The sequence below is a fragment of the Penaeus monodon genome, unplaced genomic scaffold, assembly GCF_015228065.2.
Source record: "Penaeus monodon isolate SGIC_2016 unplaced genomic scaffold, NSTDA_Pmon_1 PmonScaffold_3616, whole genome shotgun sequence".
In the NCBI taxonomy this organism is placed as follows: Eukaryota; Metazoa; Arthropoda; class Malacostraca; order Decapoda; family Penaeidae; genus Penaeus; species Penaeus monodon.
Genome location: NW_023658358.1, coordinates 1814 through 12500, shown reverse-complemented (window position 1 = coordinate 12500; position 10687 = coordinate 1814). Strand labels below are relative to the sequence as shown.

Sequence of the window (10687 nt, the reverse complement as noted above, 5' to 3'; positions counted from 1 at the left end):
TTTCTTTATTAATTATTTAATATTTTTTAAATTTTTCCTGTTCCCTCAAAATTATTTAAAATTATATATATTATATTTATATATTTTAATATATATATATATTATATAAAATAAAAATTTAAAATAAAAATAAAAATAAAAATTTTTAAGGGTAATTAGATTTATATATATATATTATTAAAATATTTTAAGTAAATCCATATTTAAAAAAATATTACCAAAAACAAAAAAAACACAAAAACACACACCCCACCCCCACACACACACACAAAAACACACACAAAAAAAATTTTATATATATATATAAAATAAAAATATAATATATTTTTATATTTTTTAAAATAAAATTTTTAAATACATACATCCTTTATAGATACATCCATACATACATACATACATACTTTTTATTAAATTTGGGGTTTCCAGTGTTTAAATATATAAATATTAATAATATAGATATTTATATATTATAAAAATATCACAACAATTTCCAAAACCCCCCCCAAAAACACACCACACACACACACCCCCCACCCCCACACACACACACACACCCACAAAAACACACACACACACACCCCCACCACAAATTATTTTATATATATTAATATATATATATATCATAATTATTTTTAATAAAATTAATACCTTATGTATGCATTATACATGTATACATAAAATATGAAAACAAAAATTTTTTTCGCAAGAATTTCTTGGATTTTTTTTTAAAAAATTTAAACCCAAGATGGATGAGCTTTATTGCGGGTCCTGTTGCTGAGCATCGGGGTTTTCCCAAGGGCACCCCCACGGAATATGGCGATAAATCACGTGTATTAGATCTCTCTTTTTATATAAAATCATTTAAAGCCCGATCATTTTATCGGGGGGGGTTTGGGTAAAAAATTCCCTCAGGGTGTTTCTTACGACTTTGAAAGGCTGTGATGGAATTGTGATAGATATGATGTTTGTGATATTTATAAACAATAGATTTTTAAAGGGCCTTCAGGCCCACCACACGCAAATGGACACGCATCAGGGACCCCACGCACCGCAAAGGACACGCATCCCACGCACGCCCCCCACACGCAAATGGACACGCAAAACACGCACGCACGACCGGCGAATGGACTGCTACACCCCCACGCCCCCACACCCCAAAAGGGCAGGCACAAAACGCACGAAACCGCACACAAATAACACGCTTTCAGGGGATTCGCACACGCGAAAATCGCATACAAACAAAGACACACAAAAAAACCAAAAGGGGAACAGAGCCACGAAGGTGATGAAGAAGACAGAGATAAAAGCGATGAAAAACAAGAAGAAACAAGAAAGATATGAAGACCAAAAAAGAAAGAAAAATAAAAAAGGGGCGGGAGAAGAGGAAGAAGAAGAAGAAAAAAAAAAAAACGAAAACGAAGAAAAGGAGAAAAGAGAACAACAATAACGATAAGAATAAGAATAAGAATGAACAGCTCGAACAAAAGAGGAAACGAGGAAGAGACAGAAAACAAGGAAGATAGGAGAAAGGAGAAAAATAATAATAATAAGGAGAATGAGAATGAAAATGAACATAGGAGAAAGGAGAAAAAAAATAATAAGGAGAATGAGAATGAAAACGAAGAACATAGGGGAAAGGAGAAATGCAATAATGATAATAATAAGAATAAGAAAACGAGGAAGAGACAGAAAACGAAGAAGAAGACAGGCGAAAGGAGAAAACCAATACTAATAAAAGGATCAACTCGAATTAAAAAAAAGAAAACGGGAAAGAAAGGAGAAAGAAGAAAAACAATAATAAGAAGAAACAAAATAAAATGAACGAATAGGAAACAAGGATAGGAAGAAAAATAAAGAAGAAGAAAGGAGAAGAGAGAAAAGCAATGATAATAAGGCAAAGAATAGGAAAAAATCATCGCGACCTAAAAAGAAGAAGAAGAAGAAGAAGAAGAAAATAAAACGAAGAGAAAAGAAAACGGAAAAGAAAGAGAAAACGAGGACGAAGACAGGAAGAAAGAGAAAAAGCAATAATAATAAGGCGAAGAATGAGAAGGAAGAACTCGACCTTAAAGATAGAGAGAAGAGGAAAGGAGAAGAGAGAAAATCAACAATAATAAGACGAAAAATAAGAAGAATCACGAAGAAGAAAGGAGAAGATAGAGCAAATCAACAACACTCAAACGAAGGAAGGAGACGAGAGAAAGGCCATAATAGCGAAGAGAAGAGACGAGAGAGAAGCACCAACGGCGAGGCGAAGAGAGGAGACGCGAGAAGGCAATAACGGCGAAGAGAGGAGACGCGAGAAAGGCATAACGCGAAGAAGAACCGAGAAAGCAATACACGGCAGAGAGAGCGCGAGAAGAGGCCTACAGTCGAGAGAGGAACCGAAAAAGCAATTAACGGCTAAGAGATAACGCGAGAGAAGCAACGCGGGCGGGCGAGGCGCGGGGCTCCAGCGAGCAGCCACCCCGAGGGCAGCCATTCACCAAACACAACACAAATATTTGCTTTTTATTCCACTTTAGAGGCGAGTTTTATATGACTTGGTCCCTCCATTCACCCGGTCCAATCAACAACTTTAATAAGACTTGTTTATAAACCCGAGCAGGGATTCTTTTCCCCTCTCTCCATCCCTACCCCTTTAATTTCCCCTCCCTCATCTTCTTTTTCCCCATTTTTCTCTTTATTTATTTCTTTTTCTAAGTCTATTTTCCTCTTGTCTCTTTTCTCTATCTGGTTTTTCTTCCTACGTCTTTGTCCTTCTCTTTTCTCTCTTTCTTCATCTCTCTTTCTTCTCTCCTCTCCCTCTCGTCCACTCGTTTTTCCTCCCTCTCCCTCTTTCTTCCTCACTTCTTTTCCTCCCTTTCCCGCTTCCTATTCCCTTTTTTTTCCTCATCTCTCCATGCCCCCTTTCCACAATCTCTTTTCCCCTCCCCCTCTCTTCCCCATCTGTTTTCCCCTTCCTCCTCGCTTTCCCAACCTTTCCCTCCCTCTCCCTCTCCCCTTTTCCCTCTTCCCTCTTTATCCTCCACTTTCTCTCCTCCTCTATCTCATCTACTCCTTCTCCTCCTCCCGTTGCCTTCCACTTTTCTCGTCCCTGTAAACTCCACCCTTCGGTCTCCTCCATCTCCTCACATCCTTGCACTTCTCCACCTGCTTCTCTTCCCCTTTCCGCTTCCTCTTTACCCTTCCTCTTTCCTCCTTCCCCTTCCCCCTTCCTTTTTCCCTTCCCTCTTCCCCTTTCCTCCTCCCCCTTCCCCTTTCCCCCCTTCCCCTTCCCCTTTCCCTTCTTCCTTCCCTCCCCCCTCATTTCCCCTCTTTTCCCGCTTACCACGAGGGGGGGGGGGATATGAGGCAAGCGAGAGGGAGAAAAGAGGAAAGGGAGAGAGAAAAAGAAAGGTGATAAGAGATAAAATTTGGGTAAAGGAAAGAAAAGAAGAGAGAAAAGAAAAAAAGAAAAGAAAAGAGGAAGAAAAGAAAAGAGGAAGAAAAGAGGAAGAAAAATGAGAGGAAGGCAAAAAAATAGAGGAAGAAATGAGGGTGAAATGAAAGAAGGATAAAGGTGGAAGGAAGAGGATGGAAGAAGGGAGAAAGAATGATGAAATAAGGGAGATCTAAGAGGGAGAGAGAAGGAAGAAAGAAGGAGAATAAAAGGGAGACGTAAGGAAGAAAGGAAAAAGAAAAAAAGAGACCAGGAAGAAAGAGGAGAAAGTGGAAGAGAAGAAACAAGATGCAAAAAAAATACGCAGGACTGGGATAGAAAAGGACTGAGAGAATGAAGGAGGAAGGGGAAAAGGAGAATAATATTGGGACAGAAAGTTAAGAAAGAAAAGAGTTAAAAAGAGAAAAGAGGAAGGAGTGAAATGGGGAAGAAAACAACTGCAATAATGAAAAAAAATAAATAAATAAAAATAGATAAATAAATAAATATAAAAAAATAATAATAGTAAATAAAATATGATATCTAGGAGAGGAAGCGGGGGGTGAGGGGGTGGCAGAAACTAAACTAAACTAAAAAAAAATAATAATAATGATAATAATAATAAAAATAAATAAATAACCAAAAAAAAAAAAAGGGGGGGGGGGGGTGAGGGGGCGGGACAGAAACTTTCATTAACCATCTGATGGGAACTTATTTTTGAGTGCTATTTTGCCTACCTTTCGATATTCGTTTTATAACTTATCTGTTGTTTTGGCTCCCCTTCACCCCTCTCTTCTCTCTCTTTTCTTCTCCTCCACTCATTCTCTCTCTTTCTCCCCTTTCCCCTCTTTTCACTTTTCTTTTCTTTTCTTTTTCTCCCCCTAAACTCTCCTCTCTCTCTCTCTTCTCTCTCCCCTCTCTCCTCTCTCTCTCCCCCCTCTCGCCTCTCTCTCCCTTCTCTCTCTCCCTCTTTTTCCCTCTTTAAAAATTTTAGTTTTTTTTTTTATTTTTTTGTTTTTCTCCCCTTTTTTTTTTTTTTCCCCTCCCCCTCCCTCTCTCTCTCTCTCCCTCCTCCTCTCTCTCTCTTCTCCTCCTCCCTCTCTCTTTTCTCCCCCTTTTCTCTAAATCTCTCTCTCTCTCCCTTTTCTCTCTCTCTCCCCTGCCCCTTTTCTTCTCTCCCTCGCCCTTTCTCGTCTCTATCTCTCTTTCTCCCCTCCTCTCTCTCTCTCTTTTCCTCTCTCCCACTCCTTCTCTCTCTCTCCTCCCCCTCCCCCTCTCTCTTTCTCCCTTCCCCCTCTCTCTCCTCTCTTCTTTCTTTTTTTCCTCTCTCTCTCTCTCTCTCCCCTTTTTTCCCTCCTCCCCTCCTCTTTTTCCTCCCCTCTCTCCTCCTCGCCTCCTCCTCTTTCCCCTCTCTCCCCTCTCTCTCTCTCTCCCCCCTCTCTCCTCCCCTCTCGCTTCCCCTCCCTCTTCCTCTCTCCCCCCCTTCTCCTCCCTTTCTCTCTCTCTTTTTTTCCTCTTTTCTCTCCCCCATATGTTTTTTAGGTACTGTATTAAAAAAAATCATACAGTTTTTTTAATAAAAAATACCTCAAAACCTTACTTACAATTATGGAGTTTCTCACGCCCTAACTTACGTAATCATAATATTTATTCTCCCACAGAAATGCCCCGGGGAACTGAAAAGAAAAAAAAAAAAAAAAAAAAAAAAAAAAAAAAAAAAGGGAAAAAAAAAAAAAAAAAATTTTTCCCCCCAAAAAAAAAAAAAAAAATTTAAAAATTTTTAAAAAATTTTTTTTAAAAAAAAAAAAAAAATAAAAAAAAAACAAAAAAAAAAAAAGGGGGGGGGAAAAAAACCCCCAAAAAAACCCCCCCCAATTTGGGCCCCGGGGGGGGGCCCCCCGGGGGGGGTTTTGGGGGAAATTTTTTTAAAAAACGGGTCCCGGGAAAAAGGGGGGGGGTTTTTTTTTTTTTTTTTTTTTTGTTGGAAAAAAATTTTTAAAAAAAAAACCCCCAAAAAAAAACCCCCCCCCCCCCCCCCCCTTTTTTCCCCCCCCCAAAAAAAAAATTTTTTTTCCCCTTTTTTTAAAAAAATTTTTTTTTTTTTTTTTTTAAATTTTTATAAAAATAAATTTTATATTTTTTTTATTAAAAAAAAATTTTTATTTTTTTAAAAAAAAAAAATAAATTTTATAACCCCCAAAAAAAAAAAAAAAAAAAAAAAAAACCCCCAAAAAAAAAAAAATTTTAAAAAAAAAAAATTTTAATAAAAAATATTATTATATTTTAAAAAAAAAAATTTTTTATATATATTATAAAATTTTTTTTTAAAAAAAAAAAAAAAAAAAATTTTTTTTTTTTTTTTTTTTTTTTTTAAAAAAAATATTTTTTAAAAAAATTTTTTTCCCCTTTTTATTTTTTCCCCCTTTTTTTTTTAAATTTTTTTTTTTTTTTGGGGGGGTTTTTTTTTTTAAATAAAAAAAAAAAAAAAAAAAAAAAAAAAAAAAAAAAAAAAAAAATTTTTTTTTTTTTTTTTTTTTTTTTATATAATAAAATTTATATATATTTAAAAAATAATATTTTAAAAAATATTATATATTTTTTTTATAAAAATTTCCCTTTTTTTTTAAATTTTTTTTTAATAAATTTTTTTTTTTTTTTTTTTTTTAAAAAAAAATTAAAAAAAAAATATTTAAAAATATATATATAATAAAAAAAATTTTATATTAAAAATATTTTTTAAAATATATATATATAAAATTTTTTTTCCCTTTTTTTTTTTTAAAAAAAAAAATATATTTTTATTATATTTATATTAACCCAAAAAAATATATATTAATTTTTTATAAATTTTTATTTTTAAAATTTTTTAAAAATTTAAAATTTTTTATTTTTTTTTATTATTTTTATTTTATTAAAAAAAATTTTTTAAAAAAAAAATATTATAATTTTAAAAAAAATTTTTTTTTTTTTAAAATTCCCCCCCTTTTTCTCCCTTTTCCCCTTTTTTTATTTTTTTTTTTTTTTTAAAAAAATTAAAAAAAAATTTTTATTATTTAAAAAAAACCCCCAAAAAAAAAAAAAAAAAACCCCCCCCCCCCCCCCAAAAAAAAAAAAAAAAAAAAAAAAAAAAAAAATTTTTAATTTTAATTTTTTTTTTTAATTTTTTTTATTATTATTTTCCCCCCAAAAAATTTTTTAAAAAAAAATAAAAAAAAAAAAAAAAAAAAACCCCCCCCAAAAAAAAAAACACACACAATAAAAAAAAAAAAAAAAAAATTAAATTTTTTTTTTTTATTAATTTTTATATTTTTTTTAAAAAAAAAAAAAAAAAAAATATTTAAAAATATTATATATATATATTTTTTTTTTTGGGGTTTTTTTTTTTAAAAAAAAAAAAAAAAAAAAAAAAAAAAAAAAAAAAAAAAAAAAAAAAAAAAAAAAAAAAAAAAAAAATATTTTTTTTTTTTTTTATAAAAAAAAAAAAAAAAAAAAAAAATTTTTTTTTTTTATTTTTTTTTTTTTTATAAAAATTTTTTTTTTTTTTTTAAAAAAATTTGTAAAATATTTAAAAAAAATTTTTTATATTTTTTTTATTAAAATAATAATAAAAAAATATAAAAAAAAAATTTTTTTTTTTTAAAAAAATAATTTTTTAAAAAAATTAAAATTTAAAAAGGTTTTTAAAAAAAAAATTTTTTTTTTTTGGGGGGGCCCCCCCCCTTTTTTTCCCCCAAAAAATTTAAAAAATTAAAAATTTTTTAAATTTTTTTTAAAGGAAATTTAAAAATTTTAAATAATAATTTTTTAATAATTAAAAAAAAAAAAAAAAAAAAAAAAAAAAAAAAAAAAAAAAAAAAAAAAATTTTTTTTAAAAAAAAAAAAAAAAAAAATAATTAAATAAAAAAAAAATTTTTTTAAAATTTTTTTTTTTTTTTTTTTTTTTTTTTTTTTTTTTATTTTTTTTTTTTTAAAAAACCCCCAAAAAACCAACCCCCCTTTTTTTTTTTTTTTTTTTTTTTTTTTTTTCCCCTTTTTTTTTTTTTTTTTTCCCCCCTTTTTTTTTTTTCCCCCCCCCCCCCCCTTTTTTCCCCCCCCTTTTTTTTCCCCCCCCCCCCCCCCCCCCCCCCCCCCCCCCCCCCCCCTTTTTTTCCCCCCCCCCCCCCCCTTTTTTTTTTTTTTTTTTTTTTTTAAATTTTTTTTCCCCCAAAAAATTTTTTTTTTTTTTTTTTTTTTTGCCTTTTCCCCCCCCCCCCCCTTTTTTTTTTTTTAGAGAAAGAGAAAGAATAGAGAAAGACTAAAAGTAAGGAAAGTCGCAAGAGCTGAATGTGAATGTTCATCCAGGTCTCAGCTCTCTCCTCTCACTTTTTCGTTCTTGTTGTTCGTCTCTCCTCTCGTTTTTTATGGCTTTTCCTTTTTCTTCTGTCTCTTCTCTTCTCTCTCTCTCTCTCTCTCTCTCTCTATCTATCTGTCTATCTATCTCTATCTCTCGCTATCTTTTTCCTCCCTCTCTCTCTCTTTTCTCTCTCCCCCCTCTCCTCTCTCTCCTCTCTCTCTCTCTCTCTCTCTCTCTTCTCTCTCTCTGCTCTCTCTCTCCTCTCTTTCTCTCTCTCTCTCTCTCTTCCTCCTCTCGTCTCTCTCTCTCTCTCTCTCTCTCTCTTTTTCTCTCCTTCTCTCTCTCTCTCTCTCCCTCTCTCTATCTATCTATCCTCTCTCTCTCTTCTCTCTCTCTCTCTCCTCTCTCTCTCTCTCTCCTCTCTCTCTCTCCCTCTCTCTCTCTCTCTCTCTTTTGTTTTCTATTATTCTCGACACATCTCAGCTTCTTTACACTTACCAGAAGTATAATTTATGCCACAGTTCTTACCTGTTCTTATTGCCTATTCTTCCTGACTGCAGCCGCCTCATGACTGCAGCTGAATAAGATGATTTATTTCATCATTATCGTGACTGCCGCTCGTAACGCTGTTATGACATTTTGAATTTGTGAATTTATGATAATTCTTCTTCTGTTTCTTCTTCCGACTATCGTTATTATCATTATCATTATCGTTGTTATCACTATTATTATTATTATTATTATTATTATTATTATTATATATATAATAATAAGTATATATATAATAATAATATAATTATTATTATATACTTATTATACGGCTGTAATATATAGATGAATATAATAATAATAATAATAATAATAATAATAATAATAATAATAATAATTATTATTATTATTATTATTATTGTTGTTGTTGTTGTTGTTGTTTGTTGTTGTTGCTGTTGTTGTTGTTGTTGTTATCATTGTCATTATTATTATCATTATCATTAGATAGATAGATAGATAGATAGATAGATAGATAGATAGATAGATAGATAGAGAGAGAGAGAGAGAGAGAGAGAGAGAGAGAGAGAGAGAATAATCCCAAAGGCAAAATCAAGCCATAGACACGCACGCACAGAGGCAACCGAAACAACAACAACAAAACCAAGAACAACAACAACAACAATAACAACAACAACAATAACAACAACAAAACCAGAAATTAAACAGCGGAAGGGGATCTCTATAGCCATACCATATTGATGAGGAAATCAAAGTGTGCTTTTCTTAGCGTCGCGGAAATTTTCTCGGCGAAAATGTCTGTTATCTATTTTTTGTTTGTTTCTCTCCTCCAGTTTTATTTCTTCCTCTTCCTCTTCTCTCTTCGTCTCTTTTTCCTTCCTCTTGTTCTTCTGTTCTTACTCTTTCTTCTTCCTTTCCTTCTTCGTTCTTCTTATTCTCCTCCTCCTCCTCCTCATTTCCCTCTTCCTCTTCCTCCCTCTCCCTCTCCCACCCCCACCCAATCACCCCCCCTCACCCACACCCTCCCTCCCCCCCGCCCCTCCCTCCCCACCCTCCCTCACCCAACCCCCTCACCCACACCCTCCATCACCCCCCCTCCCTCACCCACACACACCCCCCTCACCCCCCCTCACCCCCCACCCCCCCTCACCCAACCCTCCCTCACCCCCCCTCCCTCACCCCACCCCCCCTCCCCACACCCCCCCCTCACCCCCCCCTCCCTCACCCGCCCCCCCCTCACCCGCCCCCTCCTCACCCAAACCCCTCCCTCCCCACCCCCCCTCACCCACCCTCCCTCACCCCCCCCTCCCCCTCCCCCTCCCTCACCCACACCCTCCCCTTCCCTCACCCGCCCCTCCCTCACCCGCCCCTCCCCCACCCCCCCTCCCTCACCCACACCCTCCCTCCCCAAACCCCCTCCCCCCCACACCCCCCCTCACTCACCCCCTCCCTCACCCACACCCCCCCTCACCCACACCCCCCTCACCCACACCCTCCCTCACCCGCCCCCCCTCACCCACACCCCCTCACCACACCCTCCCTCACCCACCCCTCCTCACCCACACCCCCCTCACTCAACCCTCCCTCACCCACACCCCTCTAAACCCAACCCTTCCCTCAACCCACACCCCCCCTCACCCCACCCTCCCTCCCCCCCCCCCTCACCACCCCTCCCTCACTCACACCCTCCCTCACCCCACACTCCCTCACCCGCACCCCCCCCCTCACCCACACCCTCCCTCACCCACACCCTCCCTCCCCACACCCTCCCTCACCCACACCCTCCCTCACCCCACCCTCCCTCACCCACACCCTCCCTCACCCACACCCCCTCACCCGCACCCTCCCTCACCCCACCCCTCCCTCACCCACACCTCCCTACCCCACACCCTCCCTCATCCACCACCCCTCCCCACCCACACCCTCCCTCACCCACACCCTCCCTCACCCGCACCCTCCCTCACCCCACCCCCCCTCACCCACCCCTCCCTCATCCACACCCTCCCTCACCCACACCCCCTCCCACCCCACCCTCCCGCCCCATCCCTCACCCCACCTCCCTCACCCCACCCTCCCTCACCAACCCCCCTCCCCACACCTCCCTCACCCGCACCTCCTCACCCACACCCTCCTCACCCCACCCTCCTCACCCACACCCTCCTCACCAAACACCCCCTAAACCACAAGCGTTAAATATAAATGCTAAACAATCTCTTAAACTCGCGAATGATTCGGCGAAAATATGTTTATAAATCTCTGTTATCAATCTTTTTTTTCTTTCTTTCTTGTGACATGACATAAACTTGCCTTAGGAGTGGGTGTGTCTCCCTGCCTGCCTTCGATTCACGTTTTGGGGGAGAACATGAAGTAGGGAGGAAAATGAGGGAGAAAAATGAGGGAGGAAAATGAGGGAGGAAAATGAGGGA

At 36.5% G+C, this 10687-nt stretch overlaps 1 protein-coding gene across 1 annotated transcript in view; it reads left to right on the top strand.

The window, feature by feature from the left end:
- LOC119570702 (retinitis pigmentosa 9 protein homolog) overlaps positions 1 to 2056 on the top strand; it is a gene marked incomplete at its 3' end in the record, with an annotated part of 7751 nt that extends 5695 nt beyond the window's left edge. The window contains exon 3 of the mRNA XM_037918339.1: positions 2009 to 2056. Within this exon, the coding sequence (XP_037774267.1) occupies positions 2009 to 2056 (48 nt within the window). The remainder of the gene's footprint in view (positions 1 to 2008) is intronic.
- Between the last annotated feature and the right edge of the window lie 8631 nt (positions 2057 to 10687).